The 21983-nt window shown below is 52.9% G+C and overlaps 1 protein-coding gene across 1 annotated transcript in view; it reads right to left on the reverse strand.

Annotated features, from left to right (window-relative positions):
- LOC106833201 (polycystin-1-like protein 2) overlaps window positions 1-21983 on the reverse strand; it is a 97663-nt gene that overhangs the window by 40594 nt on the left and 35086 nt on the right. Inside the window, exons 11-23 of the mRNA XM_070500573.1 lie at window positions 21682-21889; window positions 19636-19756; window positions 18767-18908; window positions 17406-17582; window positions 15363-15508; window positions 14476-14670; window positions 10708-10839; window positions 8969-9151; window positions 7137-7261; window positions 5971-6097; window positions 5148-5279; window positions 2263-2485; window positions 1574-1767 (exon numbers count right to left, since the gene is read on the reverse strand). Coding sequence (XP_070356674.1) covers window positions 1574-1767; window positions 2263-2485; window positions 5148-5279; window positions 5971-6097; window positions 7137-7261; window positions 8969-9151; window positions 10708-10839; window positions 14476-14670; window positions 15363-15508; window positions 17406-17582; window positions 18767-18908; window positions 19636-19756; window positions 21682-21889 — 2105 coding nt within the window. The remainder of the gene's footprint in view (window positions 1-1573; window positions 1768-2262; window positions 2486-5147; window positions 5280-5970; window positions 6098-7136; window positions 7262-8968; window positions 9152-10707; window positions 10840-14475; window positions 14671-15362; window positions 15509-17405; window positions 17583-18766; window positions 18909-19635; window positions 19757-21681; window positions 21890-21983) is intronic.

Below are 21983 nucleotides of genomic sequence, written 5' to 3' on the forward strand. Positions count from 1 at the left end.
TCTGGGAGTGAGGACTCTAGAAGGTCATCACACACCCAGGGTCTCATTCATGAGGTACAAAGGCCTGTGCTGGGATCATGGGGAACCCGCCATCTCTTGCACATCTCAGTGCACCCTGGTCTCTTCCTGGTGCTTTGGGGAACTCCCTATATGTGGCAGCCGGAAGCCAGGGCAGGAGCTGACAAGGAGGCCAAAGCTGCAGCAGAAGCAAACCTGGAAGGAGCTCGCCTCTGAGTCCCCTTCTGTGGCTCTGTTGGGAGCTGGCTTCTTACACTACTTGTGACTGTTGTCATTTGACAGGGGTGTGCCAGCTACTTCTTGTCTGTGTCCTGTGCTGGACTGAAAGCCCCCTGGTTTTTCTCCCCATTGTATCCCCACCACATGGTAACTATGCGTAAATTAAATGGAGGAAGGGATTTTTGGTCTAGTAGATGGAGACAGGTGTGATAAATTTCTGCTAGACCTGGAGGTTGCTGTTCTCAGGGTATGAAGTGCCATGGACGTCCAACAGAGCGAGACTCCAGATGTCTGCCAGCCTCCCAAGAAGGTGGCATGGGAGTGAGAGATTGAAGGGTGAATAGGAGTTTTCCAGGCAGGGTGAGTAAGCAGGGCGTGCAGGGGAGAGAACAGCGTATGCAAAGGCAGGGGAAGGGGGAGAGGAGCACTGACACCCCAGAGATGGCTTCTCATGGCCTCAAAGCCAGCATGTGCCACCAGGACACTGTCATGGGCCTTGGCTCCTTGGAGGCAGAGCGGAGCTGACCTGAGACAGGATTTGATTGCAATTAACAGAGCCACGTGCTTCTAGGGACTCAGTGAGACTGGGCTGGGCGCTGGAGAAGCAGGGCCGCCTGTCGCTCAAGGTTCATGCTCTGGAGACAGACAGACCTCGGTCTGAGACCCAGCTCCTCCATCTCCTAGGTGAGGGATTGGGGCAAGTTAGTTCCCCGAGCCTTTGTCTTACCACCTGTAAACTGTGAATAGCAACTCTCTTAGAGGGTTGTCGTGAAGATTTGATGAGATGACAAGGAAAGCACGCACCACAGCACCTGGCACAGAATGAAGGACTGGGCTCTGAGTTTGGTTTCTTGGAAGTGACACCCTGGGCTCCCTCTGCAACCCAGACTCAGCAGGGCTTCCAGTCATTTGTCCATTCGTTCAGTGGTCATTTTTTCCCAACGGGGAGCAGAGTGCGCTGTTCCTGCCTCACGGGCCCCAGGTGCACCAGGGGAACAGACATCTTTCCATGATCTCCTAAGTCGATGTCAATGACTGCTCTGCGTACTGCTGTGGGGGAGGCGGTCGCCTGTGCTCTGAGAGTTTACAGTAGGAAATCGGACCTAGCCAGAGGGTCCAGAGCATTTCTGGAGGAGGTGACACTTAAGGCAGGATCTGAAGGAGCAGTTAACTAGACTAGGGGGTGAGGGGCATTCCAGGGACAGGGAACAGCATAAGCAAAGGCCCCGTGGAGGGGCCCAAGATGGTACACCAGAGGCACTAAAAAGGGACCCTAAATGAGCTAGACACACCCAACCAAGCTGCTCTGTCTTCCTCATCACTGCCCTCTCCTCACCTGGCACCCAGAGTTGTCCCAAGTCCACTGGTCCTCATCCCAGAACACACAATGGGACAGGAAGGTGGTGATGCCAACTGTGAAGTCCCTGCTGGGGGTTGGCTCCAGGTCAGACTCGGGGATCACAGTCAGATAGTAGATACCCTCTCCAAAATGCAGGTCCTCTGGGTTCAGGATCCACGTGCACATCTCATCTGCAGAAAAGGGGGCTCCATGTCAGCCTGAAGTCTCATGGAGACTGGGCTAACATCAGGGGAGAGGGGGACCAAGGTGACTTGACAGGGAAGCCAACCCTGATGGTCTGTCTCTTCTGACTCTCTCCCTTCTTGGCTGTGTGACTTTGGACCAGTTACTTAACCTCTCGGTTCTTATACTGAAAGTGGAGATTTCAATAGTCCCCACCCTCAAGAGTTGTCATGAGGATTTCAATGAGGTCAGTTCTGCAAGTGCTTGTCACCTTCTTTAGGGCATATGGTAAGTGCTCACCTAAAGTTGCTGAATAATAATAATGATAATAATAATAATACCAAAACAACAACATAAATAAGCACTAAATGTAGCAAGAGTTTTCCTTTTCTTTTCCCCTATGGCTTCTGATTCTCAAGTTTTAAGCTGGTCGCCTCCCCTAGGAAGGAAGGCCCCCTCACCCTAGGAAGCAGCTCAAGAAGCTGGCCCGGTGAGAGGACTACCTGGAGCAGCGTTTGGTGGGAGGTGAGTTTTGGCGTCGTAGCTGGTCTTGTTGGGGTGGTAGCCGTAGCCCAGGCTCAGCGTGAGTGGGATGTCAGGTCTCCAGTGCAGCTGGATCCCCAAAGCCGCCCGCCCTGAAGTCAGGTTCACCCACACGGCTTCAGGACTGGTCAGGTTCAACACGGTCGGCTCGCTGTGTCCTTCTGAGAGCCGAGGCAGCAGGATCTGTCATCAGAAATGGTCAAATCAAGGGTGTGCCAGGATGGGAAGGCCAGCGAGCATCAGGGCTGCTGCATGGAGCTGGGCAGGGTGAGCCCCTGGGGAACTGAGATCCATGTTCTGCTGCGCTCATCCTGTGAGGGTCCTGGGGCTGCTGTAACCAATGACCACAAGTGGGTGGTTCATGTCGACACCAATTTATCTACAGGGCTGGAGGCCAGAAGTCCAAAATCAGTTTCATGGGGCTGACATCAGCAGGGCTGGTTCCTTCTGGGAGAGAATCCACTTCTTTGCCTTTTTCAACTTCTGGAGGCCACCCACATCCCTGGCTCATGGCCCATCCTCGCATCACCCTGACTTCTTGCTACTGTCATGAAATCGCCTTTTTCTCTTCTGGAATCAGCTTCCCCTCTCCCTCACTCCCATAAGGACCTTGTGATGACACTGGGCCCACCCAGATAACCCAGGATGGTCTCCCCATCTCAAGATCCTTAACTAAATCATATCTGCAAAGTCCCTTTTGCCACATCAGGTGACATATTCACAGGCTCAGGGATGAGAGCATGGACATCTAGGGGGCCTTTATTCAGCTTATCACACTGATCATGCTATGCACCCTGGCTCAGGGCTGCATCTGCATAGAAAGACGGGAGACTTTTTCTAATCTGTATAAAGATGCCATGTGCATTCTTGGCGTTGATGAAAGTGTCGAGCAAGTATGTGTAAGTTCGGAGCAGAGGCACTAAGAGGCAGAGAGACTCCTCTTTGGGTCTTGGCTCTGCCCTATAATAGCTCTGGGACCTCCAGCCAATTAACAAACCACTTTGAGCCTCAGTTTCTTGTTATCAAACACACAGACTCATTGAGAGTATTAAAAATGATATCACATGCAAGATGCTTAGCCAAGTGTCAGATACACAGTAACGCTCAACGATTGTCGCTGTCGCTACTCTGACAATTCTCATAACCACTCTCCATTTAATCAGTTCTCCAGGTTAACCGATGCTCTCCATTCCCTTTTAAAACAGACTGATTGATGCCCACTGTGCACTGTTTGTTTGCTCCTAGTAGCTCTCTATGGTAGACTCGGGAATGCGTCACCCAACTCCCCGTTCCAGGAAGGACCTGCTGCTTGGTCATGGGGATTGTGGTCAGCAGACGGGTTCCGGCTCTCAGCTCCTTCAGGGTCTGCCCCAGCTGCAGAGACTCACCTCACCTGAAGGCACTCCTTTCCTAGGGCCACCTGCTTCCAGTGACTGAGTGAGGGGTGGTATAAAACCCAGACATATTAGCCTCCTGCAGGCCACTCGTCTCATTTGTACCCATGGGACTTTAATTTATGGAGGTGACTAAGTGGCGACATGGAGAGGTCAATGCCATGGAAAGAAGAATTTATTTCTTTCATTTCCTGAGAGGAGGAGACCACCGTGCCACACAGGGCCACAGGGGAAGCGCCTGGCAGGAGGCAGAAGCAGGCGCAGGGGAAAGCCTAGGCTGTGGCCTTTATTGGGGTTTCCAAAGGAAAGGCAAGACAGGGCAGAGTAAACCACTAGGCCAGTCAGAATAACTGTGCAGGCTTCAGCTGTAGGTGGGCTCTGGCTGCCTGGTGCCCGGCCCCTGGGATGACTTCAGGCCAGGGAAACGCAAGCTTGGTGTGTGGGACTCAGATTAAGGGGGATTGGGGATTGGTTGGTTTGCGTATGCAAGGCATGCCCAGGCAGAGCGCTTTGCTATCTCTAAGGATTGGCTGGCCCTGGGAGGGGCAGTCTTTCCCCAGCCAGCAAGATTTTTATGATATCCAAACATCGTAAGATACAGAAAATAAGAAACATGACTAATGCAACCCTGGCGGCTAATACTTGCTGCAGAGCCCCTCTCTGGGTGGACCAAGGCCTGTGAGGTCTGGATTGAAGTCTCATTCCCCCTTCTGCCCAATCCTGCCTGCCTTCCTCACTCTTCACAGGTGTTGATCCCTACAAACATCTTGCTCAGCAAACTCTTTCTCAGCACCTGCTTCCGGAGCACCCAGCCTGTGACGTCTTCTCTACAGTAACCCTAGCCGCTCCCTCCTGCCAGTGGAGTTGTCTGCTCACCAACGGGCAGCGGTGTTTGATCCCAAACCTACTTACATCTGTTGTGCTTGTGATTGTAAAGGCCAACTTTACGATATATTTCATAGAGTGACATAAAATGACAAAGTAGGAGTGGGAAAAGAAAGAACTATTTGCATAAAAACTTAAGTTGAATGCCTCGAGAAGACGATAGAGTTGCTAAAAATTATTATGGAATTAGTCATTGATGAGAAAACGGTAGATTAGGAAAAAAATCACTAAAATCTTGAAAGAATTCGAACTCATCTTGCACCATGGTGTGCTTATATTTTTGCTTGACCTTAAAGAAAATCTCTCTGGACATTTTAGGGCTATATTATGAGGGTGGTTTAGGTAATGCAGATGATTAAAATTTCAATCGACAGAGTTAAAGAAACTTTTTGGTTGTACACCCAAAGTTTGACAATGATATGTATTTATAGTTTTAAGTGAAATGTAATGTTTAAGATAGGGTAAGGCACGTTTTTAATGATTCTCCTCTTTAATCATTTTTTTTTCATAACCCACCAACATTTGGAACCAACCAGGTGACTTCTGACAGTACCCCCAACTTCTACCTCAATATTCTCTGACAGATTCTTCACGGCTATGAGCTGTCCACTAGGACTGGTCAGAGAGAGGCCACCGACAGTTCCGCTGACATCAAAGTGACCTCGGGCCAGGAAGGGGCTCTTTGGGAAACTCATCATCTGAAACCAAGAACAGGAGTGTTGGCCAAGACCTCTGAAGGCTGGAAGACGACTGGGTCCCTATGTACATCAGGAAATTTCCCAAGGTGGCATGGACAAGTGGCCCCTGCCCTTTGGTGTGAATGGAGGCCCCGCCTTCAGCTGTGACTGGCTTTCCTGGCGTGCGTCTGCCCTTCAGGGCTGTGGCCTCAGAGAGCTGGGCCTGGAGAACCGAATCAGACTTGCTACAGGGCTGGTTACTGGGTTGTAAGACAGCCCAAGCCTTTCTTCCTGGCAAAGCCGGCAAGTCTCTAAGAGACAGATGTTTGTCTACTTTTGTTGGAACTCAAGGAACAGAGAGTCAGATGTGCCCTAACTTGAGAATGGAAAGAATCCTGGGTTTGTTGTTTCTAGTTACGGAAGGAAGTCTGAAGAGCTTCCTTTCCAATGACTAGTTGAACCAAGGCTGCTGGAGAAATTCCACAACACAGTGGAAAGAGGATGGATTTGGGAGTCAGAAGGCCTGGGTCTGAATCCCAGCTCTGCCACTTTGCTTCTGGCCTCGGGCAAGTCGCTGAACCTCATCTGTAAAATGGGCATAATAATACTGGGTCATTGACGGGGCTGTTGTCTACATAAATGAGCAAACGCATGTGAAAGTGCTTTGCACACTGTAAAGGACCTTTCCCAAGGAGGTTGTTCCTGTTGTTACCCGTATGTCCACAGGCTCCTGACCGTCCTCCGTGGAGCCGAGGGAGGACGCGGCAGGCAGGGTGAAGGTCACAGAGCTAGCAGCAGCAGTGTGCACAGAGGAGCCTCGCCAACTCCGGGGCTGGATTCTGGCCACAAGGTGAGAGCAGAGGCACCGGGGGCAAGAGGAGAAAGTCGGTGTCAGAGGAAGGTCCGCACACCTCTTGTACTACAGGGAGCCCCAAGTTACCACCAGGGGGGGCGGCTCTATTTCCATCCCCGTAGGTGGCCTGCATGTTTATGTCAGGAGGAGCAGCATGAAGGGCAGCTGACACCCCCTACCCTGCGCTGAAGGCTCCATGAGCCCAGGGCTTTTGCTGGCTTGCTTTCCTGCTGCACCTCAGCGCCCAGAACAGTGCCTGGGACACAGTGGGGGTCAATATATCATGGGTCGAGTGAATAAATGAGCTTTGACGTAGACATTTCTCCAGGCTCATCTCCCCTACCTACTTGATCTCTGATGTCCTGGGCTCCCAGCCCCATCTTTTCTGGCCTTTGGCCTTGTTCTATCTGATTGGGTTGGGGACCTGGTTTCAGATCCTAGCTCTGATCAGGATGCTGGTTTGGGAAACTGCCCCTGGGACCCACGAGGGCAGCCCTGGCACGAAGAACCAAGGAAGGACGTTCAGTGTGCGGCCCCCATGGTGCCTGCAGTGTGGTCCAGCACCTGCTTGTCAGGGGGAGGAAGGGGAGGTGGAGGGCATCCCCAGGTACTGGGTACTCAGTGAGAGACAGGCACTCCACGGAGAAACTCCTAAGGCAGGTGCACCTGGAATCCCCGTGGGTCCACACAGCGATGGGCGTGCCCAGACACACCCAGGTGACATTAAAAGTGGGCGGGTCCCCTTCATCAGCCCCTCGCCTGCAGAGCTCCAACATGACCCATCTCTCGGGACTCATGGCTGGCTCTGACACTGGGCGTGGCACTCACTGCCTCCCTTCCGGCGCTGTACAAATACCCAACACGAGGGCCTTCTCTCAGTGACAAGCCCTTCCCACTTCCAGGTCCCATCATTTCTCCCACCCCAAGGCTGGTCCCCTAGCCTGTCACGGGGTCTTGGGATATGGGTGTGGAATGAGCCAGGTCAGGGGATGGCTTTCTTGGGGACCCACAGTACAGCTGGTTACCTGTTTGTGTACACGGAAATGGATGGGGTGGCGAGCATGGCTGGAAGGCCCCCAGGCAGTCTCCCCAGCAGGAGGGCAGCCTGCACACGCTCCACAGCTCCGAGCAGCTGGGCCACTGTGGCCGTCTGGAAAAGGAAGCAGGGGATACCACTGCAGACCCGTCTCCGTACACCACCTTCGGTTACTGTCACCAGGCTGGTGCGGGACCTTCGGCAGGGACTGGGAGAGGGCAGAGGAGCGAGGCAGAGACTGTGATGGAATGGCGTTTACTGAGCGCCAGGCACTGGGGAGCACGAAGGTGAGCACTTAGAGAGACTCCACTGCAGGACCATGCGCGCCCTGCCCATCCTCAGACGACTCTGTGAGGCAGGGGCTCTTACTGTTCCCACTTGGCAGACGGGGAAACAGAGGCACAGAGAGGATGAGTGACTTGTGGAGGTCACACGTTAATAAGGAGAAGTGCTGGGACTCACGGTGAGGTGGCAAGGCCTCTGGCTCCTGAGGCTGTGCCCCGAACCGTCATACTATGTGCCTCTCTGTGTTGCTCCGTTTGACCCTGCCAGCCACCCCCAGCCCAGGTCTTATTTGTAGGGAAATGGAAAGCCACAGGCAAAGCCATTTCACAGTGTCACCCAGGCTCTAACTCTGCTCCCAACCCCACCCAAACCCCCAGATGAAGATGTGGCCTCGCTGAAGCCAAGGCCAGCATGAGGCCCCGGGAAGGGCTGACGTTTGACAGGGTTCCTATTAGGGCACAGATTGTGCATGTGTGTGTGTGTGTGTGTGTGTGTGAGGATGTGACTATATGTGAGTGTGTTTGAGAGTGTGTGTGTGACTATAAGTATTTGAGTGTGTATATGTGAGTATGTGTGAGTGTAAGTGTGTGACTGTGTGTGGATGTGTGTCTGAGCGAGTGGGCATGTGCATTTGAGGTGTGTGTGAGTATAAGTGTTTGAGCATGAGTGAGTGTGTGTTTGTGATTTTGTGTGACTGCAACCATGTGTGAGAGTCTGTGTGTCTGTGAGCATGTATGAGTGTGTGGTTGTGTATGAAAATATGAGTGTAAATGTGCATCTGTGTGAGAGTGTGAGTGCCTGTCAGCTAGTGTCTGTGTGAGTGTATGAGTGTATCTGTGTGACTGAATGTGTATGTGGCCGTCTGTGGATGTGTGTGAGTGTGTGGGTGTTAGCGTTCGAGTGTGTCTGTGTGAATGTGTGGCCATGCGTGAGAATGTGACTGTGTGTGTGTTCTTCCTGAGTAGAGGTGCAGGCCCCACATGGTGAAGGACTGTGGAGCAGCAAGCAATGGGCTTTGTGGCTCCAATGTGATGACGTCCCAGGAGGCAGGGCCCTCACACCCCAGCAAGGGGCCGGGGCCACATGAGGCTGTGCTGCATCTGTCCTTGCTCTGGGGGCTGCCTCTCTGTTAACAACATGTTCTTGGCTAAACGAGTTTAAGCCAGACTTGCGAGAGTGGACACGTGATCTTGGCACTTGGCAGCTTCTCTGGGATGAGACCGAGCTCTACCACTGCAGAGGAAGGGAGGCTGTGGGAAGCTGCGTAACTCGCCTAGGTCACAGGCTTGTAGGTGAGAGAGGCAGGCTTCCAACCCAGGCTGCCTCCCTCCAGAGCCTGCGCTTGGCCTGCTATACCATGCTGCCTTCCAGGAGCTCTGGTTTCTGGAACCTTTCCTCCAGCTCCCTAGAAAGGACTTTAACCTCTGTGCCTCAGTTTCCCCATCTGCAAGATGTGGAGAGAGATCCACCTAGAAATGCTGGTGTGAGCTGGGCACGCAGCAGGTGTGAGGTCTGCACCTGGGCTGGGACACCTACGTGGATGCCGTTGGCCTCTGCAGGCTCTTCTGGTCTGTCCCTCAGGGAAGCTTCCAGCACGCTGCCCACAGCCTGGAACAGGTCCCTGGTGGCCGTCTGGCGCCTCTGGTCCTCAGGATGGGCCTTGGCGCTCACTGCCAACAGGGCCTCACTGGCATGCTGCAAGGCCCAGCTGGCTTCTCGCTGCGCTCGCCCAAAGAAGGAGAAACAGCATGAGCTCCTGCCTGGGACAGACCATCCCCCACACCATTCAAGGGGCGAGGGCTGCACTGAAGAGCAGCAAGGTGGGGACACACACTAGGGAAGGTCTGGACAGGACCATCACACAAGCTGCTTGTATCACTGACTTGAGACCACATATTTCCCACCCTACAATACACTGAGTTCCTTCAGGAGAGTAGCGTAGTTCATCTCCAAATCTTTCCCAGAGGGCCTTGCACAGTGCCCAGCACATAGTAGGCATTCAGTAAACATGTGGCTAGGGGGCAAGGGGAGGGTGGAGGGAGGGATGGATGGATGGATGGATGGGTGAGTGATGGATAGTTGGGTGGATGGATGGATGGGTGGATGAATGGACATAGCACTTATTCCAATTTTGTGATTATATATGTATTTGTGAAATTATTTGTTTAGTGTTAGTCTAGCGGTCTGAAAGTGCCATGAGGGCAGAGGCCATGTCTGTGTGATTTGCTGCTGAATTCTCAACGACTTGCAATACTAGGCATTCAGGAAGCATTTGTTGAATGAATGACTAAATTGATGCATAGATAGATGAAAGAATGGAGAGACAGAAGTATATAGGTACATGCATAGCTGTATGCGCAGAGAATGGATGCATGAGCAAATGGAGAGTGTGACATTAACAGCATCAGGGCCCCAGAAATAAAGGCCAACAGTGTTGGCCTCAGGCCAGAGAGTGTGAGGGACACAACCTCCTGATAGAGTGGGCGGGGCAGGGCTAGGATCCCCTCCCCTTTACTGTCCTATGGCTTCTTTTTTAACCCCTTGGCTACCTAATGCTGGGAACATGGTGTTTTAATTTAAATCCTCCAGAGGCAGGCCCTGAGGCAAGGATCTGAAGCCAGTCATTTATTTGGAGATGACCCACGGAAACATGGGCAGCAGAGTCGGGGAGTGAGACAGGGAAGGGCAGGAAGCCCGACCAGTGGGTGGATCAAGCCTTTTACCTGGGGCTCACTCCTTCTTGGGAGTTATCTACCAAGAGGGTGAGGGAGTCGAGGTATCTGTACCCCAGCCCATTAGTCGCTGACCAATGCATCCGTCCCCTGACATGTCCAACCTGCCATGTGAGAGGCAGAGTGGGCTCTGGAGGGGAGGGCAGAGAAGGCCCCAGGCAAAGAAAGGCAGGAGCTGGCAGCTGGACGTCAGGCTGGTATGCACTGAAGTGGGGCCTGGGCAGGTCAGTAGCAGCATCTGGACACACGCTTCACCACCCAAGGATTAGTTAGATTCAGTTACTCCCTTGAGGTGCTCACTGGCTGGTTGGGGAATGAGGTGTGTGAGCACATGGGCCATCACAACCAGGGTGAGACACGACTGCAGAAGGGGCATCTTCCCTCCCTTGATACCACCCACACGGGACCCTTGGAAACAAGATGGTGGAAGTCTTGGCGGCCCTGTCACTGAGGGACCTTTGGCCAGTGCTGGGGTTAGTTGTCAGCCACCCACCATGGAGGTGCATGTCCCAGGGCCTGGCTCAGCAGGTGGGAACTACTCACCTGGGCCAATGGCGTGAGCTCCTCACTGCGGTGGGTCACCTCTTTCAGCACCTCAGCCAGCCCCTGCACCCTCTGCATGTCTCCTAGGGTGGCAGTGACCGCAGACAGCGACCCCAGGATACGCTCTCTGACCTTGGCACAGGGGGAGGAAGATGGAGAGAGGAAATATAATTCCAGTGGCTTGATGAAGCTGTTTCAGAAAGATTTGGGGTCACAGCAAGTGATCAGCCTCATCTGGGGTTTTCCAAAGCCTGTAGATCTCTGTTTGTCTCATAGGATGTGTGGTGGGCAGAATAACAGCCTCCCAAAGGTACTCACATCCGAATCCCCAAAACCTGTCAGGGTGTTACCTCACAGCCACTTTGGCAAAATCACTTTGGAGGTTTGATTAAGTTAAGGATTCCGAGATGGGGAGAGAATCTGGTGGGACCAATGTAATCATAGGGGTTCTCATAAGAGGGAGGCAGGAGGGTCAGAGTCAGAGAAGAAGATGTGATGATGGAGGCAGAGGTGGTGGAGCGGGAGTCAGGGAGGAGAGGGAGGGGGAGGATGGGGAGGAAGGAAGGGGAAGGGAGAAGACAGTGGAGGGAGGAGGGAGTGGGGTAGGAATTTGAAGATGCTGGCTTTGAAAATGGAGCCAGGAATGTGCTGGCTTCTAGAAGCTGGAAAAGGCAAGGAATGGATTCTCCCTTAGAGCCTCCAGGCAGTTCACAATCCTGCCAACACGGTGACTTTAGCCCAGTGAGACTCATTGCAAACTTCTGACCTCCAGAACTGTAAGATAATAAATGCGTGTCGTGGGGCTGGACCTGTGGCCAAGTGGTTAAGTTCACGCACTCCACTTCAGTGGCCCAGGGTTCCACTGATTTGGATCCTGGGCGCAGACCTAGCACCACTTGTCAAGCCATGCTGAGGTGGCATCCCACACTGCACAACCAGAAGGACCTACAACTAGAATATACAACTATGTACTAGGGGGCTTTGGGGAGAAGAAGAAGAAAACAAAAGACCGGTAACATATGTTAGCTCAGGTCCAATCTTAAAAATAGATAAATAGGTGAATGTGTCTTGTTAAGCTGTTAAGTTTGTGGTCATTGGTTATAGCAGCAAGAGGAAACTAATACAGGATGTCTCAAGCTTTCTCCAACACTTCAAATCAAATCTGTAAAATTTGGCATTATTTAAAAACAAAGGATGAATCAGGGTGGCACTTGTGACCAGAAAGGCATGCAATTCAGAAATCTGATTGCTTTGTTGGCCCAGTGTGGATGGGAGAGCTTGTTGCAGGCTTGGGTCCCTGTGTGTACCTTGGGAGCCATGGGGACGAGGATCCTTCTACCCTTATAAGGGTCCCTAACTCTTGCCTTAAGCCAGACCTTCTGGGGCTTCAGGATAACGTGCTTTCTAAGCCACAAAGCCCTAATGAGGGGCTGGCTATGGGCTGGCTTTGGCAGAGACAGAGAAAAACTAACAATATTTCAGCCCCGCCCCGCTGAACTTTCTGCATTGGTGGAAATGTTCTATCCCTGTGCTAGCCAATGTGGTAGCCACTCACCAGATGCAACTATTAAGCCCTTGAAATGTGACTAGTACAACTAGAGAACTGAATTTTTAACTTTATTTCATTTTAATTTAAGTGTAAGTAAGCAGACATGGCTCGCAGCAAGCGTTTGGGATGGCACAGGTACGAATGAGCAGTCCTCACCCTCGTGGCCTGCTACTCACAGCTCACTCAGCCTAACCGTCCAGCAGTCTTTCCCGGCTGCAGAGTTTGAGCATGTCTGCCATTAGCTCCGGGTGCATCCGGGCTGTGGCTTGGATGGATGAAAGAACAGACCAGTACACAAGGGGACGCTTGTCAGAATGTTCTAGAAGGAGATAATGGATAATCTCAAGTTTGCCTCTGCAGGTCTTCCCCCCATTCTGCATCATGGTCCTGGAGGCTGCTGGCACGGAGATGTCGCTGGCTTCTCACCCTCCGGCCAATGCATTCACTCAGTGGGAGGTGAGCAGGCAGGAGGAGAGAGAGCTAGAAGTTATCCTCCAGGTGCCCTCCCTGCCAGGCCATTGTGTGTTGACTGCCTCATTCTTCAAAAGCCACCGCTCCTTCCAGGGAGCCCTTTCCACACACAGCAGCTTTCTCCGGATTCTGGCCACTTCAGGCCGTGCCCCTGGAGTTCTGTGCTCTCTCTCATTTGTTCCCTAAACTCTGCCCCACTTTTCTCAACAGAGCCCCCCCTTTTTTTTTGAGGAAGATTAGCCCTCAGCTAATATCCACTGCCAATCCTCCTCTTTTTGCTGAGGAAGACTGGCCCTGAGCTAACATCCGTGCCCATCTTCCTCTACTTTATATGTGGGACGCCTGCCACAGCATCACAGCATGGCTTGCCAAGTGGTACCATGTCCGCCAGTGAACCACAGGCCGCCAAAGCGGAGCGTGCAAACTTAACCGCTGCGCCAGCGGGCTGGCCCCAGAGCCCTTCTTAAAATCTTCTCAGTTGCCAGTTAGAGTTTGACATGTGTCTCCTGCCAGGACCCCGATGTTTCACAAGGAGACCTTGGGTCAGGCCAGGTAGTCCGTGTGCTCAGGGACCACAGGACATCTAAAGGGAAGTTTGCCATAGGTAATGCTCAGAGTGAGTGCAGCCAAGAATGAGAACCAGGTTGGGGAGGTAGGGGGAAGGCTCATGGGGGAGGGGGCTAATGTGAAGCAAAGGGCTGGAGGTGGACGTGGGAAGAGCCAACCTGGGTTTGAACCCCGTCTTCACCACCTACTAGAAATGTGGGCCCTGGCAACTACTAAGATTCTCTTACCCTGTTTCCTCCTCTGTAATATAGGTGGGGATCTCACCATTTACCTTGTAGGGTTTTAACAGGAATTACACCTCCATGAAGCCCTAATTCAGGGCCTAGCAGCACACAGTAGGTGCTCAATAAATGTTAGCTACTTCTCTGTAAGTAATCACTGTGACAACCACGCCTCTTTGTATTAAGTACTGACCACGTGTCCTGCACCGTGTTACGTCCTTTGATGCAAACCCTCCAGGGGACCAGAGAAGTCTTTCTTCTCTTTTCCATGCCCAGCAGGTGTGTGTGATGCTGTGTGTGTGTGTGTTCACACCCACATATATTCACGGAGCATGCACTGGGAGTGGAAGTAATCACACGTTCTGTAGCAGTTGTTTATGATATTAGGTTGTAACACGTGAAATGGCCATTTTGTGGATGAAAACAGGTTGAACGTTGAACCAATTTCGTATGGTTTGACCCATAGTTACAGTGGATGTAATTCTTATTTAACTCTCACCACAACCTTATGAGGAAAATACTGTTATTATCCCCACTTTCCAGATGGGGAAACTGAGGCTTAGAGAGGTTCAGTCCCCTGCCTTGTGTCAATACAGATGGTAAGTGACAGAGCTGGAACATCTAAAGTCCAACCCCAGCCCATTTACCATATGACGGAGGCCAGGTCACTTTTTCCTCTGGCCTCGGTTTCCTCATGTTTAGTGGGAAGGACTGGAGCGATATTCTAAATTCTCTCCCACCCTAGAAGCCGGTGACTGCATGGGGCTGGGCAGAGAAGGCAGGGTTTCTTCATTTTATGTCACTCACCGAATGGACCAGAAGAGGGAGGTGATGTCAACAGCTTGGGAAATACCAAACGCTTCTCCACAGATTCATGAACGCCACTCCCCACCCCAAACGGCTGCATACAGACCCCGGGAGGCCCCAGCAGAAGGGATAAAAGGGGCCCGTCTCGAGCACCTTCTGTCTGACGTCCATCCTCAGCAGTTGCCCGGAGCCCTGCCCCTGGCGTGCCTGGTCCAGCATGGATGACACGGACTTGGCCAGCTGGAAGAGCCGCTCAGGGCCCCGCTCGCCTTGCAGAGCAGCGGTGATGTTCTCTGACACCGCGGCCTGGAATACCACATCCTCAGCACAGGTGTCTCCAAGTCCCACCTAACAGGGAAACGAGAAACATGCTCGGTGCAGGGAAGACCTCAACTCACGGGTTCTTGTTCAAGAACCTGGAGCCTGAAGTCGTGGGTCTTCACGTGGCAAATCAGAGCAGGGCTGCAAGGCCTTGCACCTGGCATGGGGGCTCTCCTGAGGCTTGAGGGCAGCTGGCCCCACTTGCACCAGGCAGCTGATGGCCACCAGAAAAAAGCGTTGGACAAGTCACTGCCCCACCTGTCACTGCCCTCCTCATCGCGCTCTCAATCCCTTCCCACTCCACCTGGTTTCTGATCCTTGACATTTACTTGGGTTTTTTTCCAGCCTCTGCCTTGCGGCCCTGTTGGCTGATCTTGGTCCACCTTCCTCCGGACTCTGAAGGCACTGGTCTAACTCATTCCTGGGTCCTTCTGCTCCAGCTCCCTTCAGGCTTCCCCCGAAGTCCCCAGGATCCTACCCCTATTCTGGCCACTAAGACGTAGGATCTATAAGGTAGAGACTGTGTCTGTTTTGTCCATGGCTGTGTCCCCAGGGCCTGGCACCTAGTAGCGCTCTGTAAATGTTTGTTGAAGGAATGGATGAATCCATGGCTCATCTGGTTGTGCCCACGGCTCCTTTCAACTCAGCCACCCTCTTGGTGAGGTTCAGACAGGTCAACAAGTTTTCTCAGTGAAGCAACAATGGCCACTACCACCCACCTTAACCGCTGCATGGGTCTGCTGTCTGTGTCCCGCGGGATTGGAGACAGAAATGACCACTGTCAGCACGAAGTCATTGTTTTCTTTTCCAAGTGGCAGATAAACTGACGGGAGGGCAGGCTCAGGGCCACAGTGGAGACAGGAACCTGGTAAATGGAAACTGAACAGCTTGGTGGGGGGCATCTCCAGACCCCGGGGAGACTGGAAACCCACCAAGGTAGAGGTTGATGACAAGGACACAAAAGCCGCACACAGCTCATGAAGGCACAGCAGACACTCGGGGGTCTCCATTCTCTCAGGGAGAAGACAGCTACGTACACGGATCCTCTCTCGGTAATTGCATGCTGCTGTGACCTTGGAATAATTTCACTAAAATCCATGAAAAATTTCAGAGCAAATCTCCCACTGACAGGCTTTAAAAACAATCTCAAGGTGGTAAACCAAATTGCAAAGAGAAGGAGGAGGAAAAAGAGGAGGAAGGGAGGAGGGGATCATAAAAATGAGCTCAAACATTCGAGCTCACTCAAAAGTCACTTCCTGTAGAAGGCCTTCCCTGACTGCTCAAACAGCACCCGTATGTGTCTGTTTACCAGCTGTCTCCATCACTACCTATAAATGCAGTGAGGGCAGGGACTTCCTCTATGTTATTCACGACTGCACATCTAGCACCTAGAACAGAGCCTGACAGTCGATACGTACTTGCTGTAAGAAGGAGGGAAGGAAGGAAGGCAGGCAGGCAGGAAGGAAGGCAGGAAGGAAGGAAGGAAGGCAGGAAGGAAGGCAGGAAGGAAGGAAGGCAGGAAGGCAGGAATCATTTGTATCCTGAAAGGGGACCCACCTCTCATTGGAATCACTGTTCACTGCAGTGTGCAGACAAGCATGAAATTACTGAATTGCAATTGATGACTCATTTTTCTGTGACCACACTTCCCTGCCCCCTTGCTCACCTGTGTGTGGTAGAGGCAGGCACTACAGGGGAATAACCAGTCGGAACTGGGGCAGCTAGCCTGGCCTCTCCATTTGGGGAGATGCAGGATTGAAATGAAATCTCCCTGCCTTCCCTGAATTATTTCCCTCCAGGCTTGGACTCAGTCACAGCCCTGCCTTCCACGTCTTTTTGACGGGACACCCCATAAAAACCACACTCCTTTGGGTCCAGGATAGCTTACGTGTTCCTTTCCCAAGTCAAGGTGTCCAGTTTATGACACTATGGTGTTTAATGCTGGATGTTGGGGAGCACCCCAGCAACGCGCCTGGTGCCTAGGTTTGGAGAAAAGTTCCAATCTGACGACAGCATTTCAGAGCACATGTGAGCATCATGAAATGCCAAAGCCCATCGGAAAGAGACAAGGACTCAGAGGAGCGCTCCAAGGACCAGCCACCCCAAACTGGGAGAACAGCTGCCATGCAGGCTGCTCACCCCGTCTCTCTTGGTGATGCCCTACTGCTGTCCTGGGGTGTGGATTGTGGGGACAGGACACTGTACAGGGCACTGGGAATAGGGAGGACAGGGTCTGCGTGTTTTGTCCCTTGTAAACCTTTGCAAAAATATCTCCTTTCTGCTCAGCACATTCGGTGACATCACCCCATCCCTGATGCCTCCCGCAAAGCGGGGCCAGTAAAATCGTTGACGATTCTGTGAACCAGATCTTCTCTGTTCTGAACAGCTTCAGACTTCCAGGAGTCATGGTTGCTCCAAATGAGTCCTGGGGGGTGGTGCCCTGGTGGCGGCCCCAAGTGGTCCTACTTCTAGATATCCTCATCTATTTAACCCGCTCCACGCCCCTCATGCCAGGACAGAGGTCATTTCGGCCTCCATCGTTGTGGAGGAGACCCTGGTGGGACCCACTTCCCATCTCTCTGAGGTGTGTGGCTGGGTTAGCATGCCTGGGCTTGGGGGTTAAGGTTTAGAGGAGGCTTCATCCTGCAAACCTCTCTCACACATGGAACACATTCTTTGCGGCTCCCAGAGAAAGACAGGCCCCTGTTCTGGGAGGGGATGTGCCCAGGAGTTGAGAGGAGAGCATGGTCCCGGGCTGGTACCTGATTCCAGACAGAAGCAGTACTCCAGGGAGCCCAGGGCGGCGGAGGTGTCACAGAAGATGGCGAAGCTCGTCAGAACAGTGCCCTCCTCCGGGGCAATGGCGCAGGTGGGCACCTCAGGGGGAGGCAGAGAGCTAACCACGTAAGTGTCCTCCCCATAGGCGTCCCCGGTCACTGCTAGGGAGTGAAGACAGAGGGTGCTTAGGGGGCTCTGGGGGTCACACAAACTCCACCAGGCTTCAGGATCACCCAGGGAGCTCGTTGAAAGATACGCAGATTCCCAGGCCCCCCTGGACCCAGAGCCTCAGACCTCTCTGGAGATTCTGGGGCAGGACCCAGAAACCTACATTTCTAACAACTCCCCCTAGTGCAGGGCCTCCCAGGGTCTCACTCTGAGACATTGGGCAGAGACAGAGAAACGGAATCAGACAGACCTGACCTTAAATTCAGTTCTGCCATTTACTAGTCATGTGACCTTGGACTTGACCTTTCTGAGAGTCAGCTCCTCATCTGCAAAACGGGGCTAATAATAACGGCTTCCTCCCACGACTTTGGTGAGGAGGGAGTATACTGGGAAACAACGGCTCGCTCGAGATTAGCCGGGTAGGAAGGGCCACAGCCAGGATCCGGAAACAGGCTGATCCCACCTCACGTCCACACTCTTCCCAGACCCCCACAGCAGCACATAGCGCCCCCAGTTAACCCACACCAACACCCCACACCACCTGATATAAGCACTTGGTTTTCTGAAAAGAGTGCATGCCTAGAAAAACTGGGCATAGAGAGAATTTTAATCAATTCAAACTAATTCCTTGGCCTAGACTTAATTCAGAAGGTTTGGGGAGAACCCAGGAGTGTGCATTTTAAACAAGAAACCCAGGTTATCCTGGGTGCATGATCTGTGGGCCACTTCGAGAAATACTGAATCAAAGGAATTCATCCAAAAGAGAATCGTCACCCCCATTGTTTATCTTTTTGAGAGTCTGCATTTCCCTCTGCACTGGGCTTGTTTTACGGGAGATGCGCTGCCTCGTCCGGGCAGGACACCCAGGCTGCACAACCCCAGAATAATCTGCTCTGTACCACTGGGGTTGTCCCATCCACCCTGCATAATACAATCTGGAGGCGGGCGTTCTCATTGCGCCCAGCTTACATGTGAGGAAACTGAAGCACAGAGAGGTTAGATCTCTTTGCCTAAAGTCTCCAGCTGGAAAGTGGTGGTGGTGGGCTTCATACCAGAGCCTGTGTACAGCCCCGACCCAACACTGATGTCCCGTGTTTCAGGGCTTCTGGGTTTGTCTTGGTTTACTCTCTGTGGCAGACAGAATCTGGGACAAGAGACTGAAGGGAGGCCTTCCTACCTGTGACTCGGATTCGGACGGTCGGGCCCCAGGTCTGCAGGAAGGAGCTATTCAGCAGCAGCGTGGAGGTGTCGCTCTGAAGGAGAGTTAAAGAACGCGGCCAAAATCCTTCAAGTCTGCAGGCTGCCGGTAGGGGCTCAGCCTGAAAAAGAGCACAGCCCAGAGCCCTGAGGCTGCAGCCGGGCTGCTGGACCTCAGCAGGGCATGGCTCCTGAGCCTCCGGATTTGCCTCTGATGGGTGGACAGCAGCACCACCTGCTTCCCCAAGGTCAGCCCAGACATCCACTCTCCAGCCTTGTTAGGATGCTTGTCCAAGCTCAGGTTCCCTAGGAGCAGAGCCTGAGAGGATTCCTGTGCTGGTCTTTTACTGAGGGAGGGCTCTCAAGGGCACCAGCAGGGGAAGGAGGGAAACAGAATGGGGCAGAGAATGAAACTGGGCAGAGAAGTGGTTCCAGGAGGCGGCCACCCTCAGCCTGATCCCACGGGAGCTCTGGAGCTTGAGCTGCACCACAGAAGCCGTCTCCCTCAGAGGCAAGAGGGCTAGGCTCTTAGCCCCCATGTCCATCAGTTATTGGCCAGCGGCCACTCCACAGCAGCCAGGGTGGGTGCATCAGCCTGGGAAGAGGGACTGGGCTGGGGCACCAATGGCATCTGCTGCAGCATTTGCCCATTGGTTTTGCTCCGTGCATCTGTGCTCTCTTCTGACCACGCCCTGGTTTTCCTCTGGGGAACGCCCCCACCCCAACTCCTACTACACGGGCTGTAAGTGGAGTTGACCCACCCCCAGCTCAGTCCTGGGCATGTGACACAGGTCTGGTCCATCAAAGTGGGAAGATGGTTCCATTTTGAGTGGTTGCCAGTGTTCTCACCTTCTCCTGTGGGGTGTCATCTAAATACCAGCTGAACCTGGCCTCTGGAGAGTCGTCCCCCATGGTGACCCTGAGTATAACATCTTCGCTGGCATTCACTGGCCCACAGTTCTTGTCACAGCTGAGAGGGAGACAGAGAACAGAGTGAGGAGGCTCACTCAGGCATCGTGGCCACCTGCCTGGTCTTCTGTCCGCTTCTTCTCTAGTCCTTTGAGAAGGTTGGAAAGGGCCTTTTTTCAAGTGAAAGTTGGAATAAAAGCAACCCCTGTCCCAGCCAAAATCGGGACATAGCCTCGGTCATGAAGATGGACTGATTAGTGCCTGATCGAATCTCCCTTCGTTCGCTGCGCAGGACAACGATGTGGAAATGCAGGAGGCCGAGACAGGACCCTGGGCTCGAATCCCGTCCCTGCCCCTTATGAATGGCCACCTGGCGCAAGTTACTTGAACTCTCTGAGCCTGTTTCCTCACCTGCAAAGTGAGGGGATAAGAGCTGACAACGTGTCTGATTCTTTCTAGTTCTAATAATAATAGGTGAATGCTGTGATTTACAGCATGCATGCCACAATTTATAAATGACTTCCGTTGCTACCAGCTTATTCATTGCTTACTGCAACCCTGTGAGTGTCGTGTCAGAATCCCCGTATCACAGACAGCAAACAGGCTCATGGAGCTTACGTGACTTGTGCCAGTTACGCCGCTCTCCAGTGGGGGCATGGAACACGAACCAACCTGTCTTGATCCGAGTCCCGGGCCTTCTCTATAACATCGTCCTCCCTCCCTCGAGCCAATAAGAGATCACTTTGGCTCCTGCTATGTGGCCAATCCATCCCCAAGTCCTTTCAGTTTTAACTTTATAACAGCTCTCGAATCTCCCTACTTCTGTCTTCAGGTCTATCCTAGTAAAGTGTGCCGGACATCCTCCATTTGCCCCTGCAGCCCACTCTCCATCAACTCTTTGTGGCTGTGTGCACCAGGAGACTGATGCTACAGACCGTGTCACCCAAGCTACCGCACCCTCTGGCTTCTGGTCGGGCCAGCCAATGGCAAGCACTGTTTGGGGACTGGAGAGTGAGAGGAGAGAGGCCGGAGTATTTATTCACCACCTCCCCTGCTCCTTACCTGATGCGCTGCAGTTGGCAGAGGTTGTGTTCCTCTAGTCAAGACCACAGCTCCTATTGGGGGGCTTCTCTCCCACAGCTGCAGCTACCAGGGGGCTCCAGGAATGCTGTCTCTGCTCTTACCTCTGCAGTCCTAAGAGGGATGGTAGCTTCCCCCTGTTGTCATCCTGCATCGTCATCCCTGGTTTGTTTCCTTATCCCTGCCCACATCTGAAAATAGACGCTTTATCCTGCTGTCATCAATTCCAGTCTGAGTGAGCCATCTGCCCCCTGCAGGGACCTGGCTGATAGACCAAGCTACCTGAGCTCACCTTGATTCCTGCAGGAGCCTAAGCAATCTCCTGAGCTCTCTCTTGCCCTCCTCCAGCCCGTTCTCTACCCTGCTACAGAGCATTTGAAGCAAGACGTGATCACGTTCCCAGCCCGCTTGAAACACTTGGATGGCTTTCCTGAACTCTTAGGATAAAGACCAAACTCCTGTCTTTGATATGACCTGCAAGGCCCTGCTGGAGCCAGACCCTGCCTACTCTTCCAATTTCTTCTTGCCCCTCTCTTGCTCCATGCTCTAGCCACACCATCCTCTTTCACTTCTAGATTATTCTACTCTCTCTCCCTTTGCCATTCTGTCCTCTCTCCAGCCCCCTTTTCCTGTCCAAGTTAGTTCCTCTTCCCTCTTCACATCTCTGCTGAGGAAAGCCTTTCTTGACCCCAAGTCAGGGAAGCTGTAAAAGTGTTCTCTTCCGTCATTCGTTTGTGCAGATCATCACTGACCACCAGGCAGTAACCCCTGTGAGAAGTGAGACTGGGTCTGGTCTTGCCCTCCCCTGAAAGCCCTGCCCCTAGGTCAGTGCCACTGGCTCTCAGTAGATGTTGGCTGAATGATGAATGAATGGTGACACTGCAGGAGTTTGCTCTTGCGCCCCACCTGACTCGAGGCCTGAGTTTCACGGGGGCAGACACATAGAGGCACTGCTCGTTCCATTTCTCCAGTTCCTGGCCTCTCCAGACAGCCAGATGCAGGGTGACAGCAGAGTCGGGCGGCGGCAGGCAGGACGGCGGAACCACCAACTCCCTCTGGTCTGTGCGGAGCAGCTTATTCTCAGCGCAGTCGCTCCACTGAGCCCAGCAACGCCCTGAGGAAGAGAGATGGGCAAGCACTGTTATCCATCCTGGAAATCTGAGCTTGACACATGTGGCTACCTCTGATTTGGGGTTTTTAGAAGGAAA

This window comes from Equus asinus, chromosome 28 (genome assembly GCF_041296235.1).
Source record: "Equus asinus isolate D_3611 breed Donkey chromosome 28, EquAss-T2T_v2, whole genome shotgun sequence".
NCBI lineage: Eukaryota > Metazoa > Chordata > Mammalia > Perissodactyla > Equidae > Equus > Equus asinus.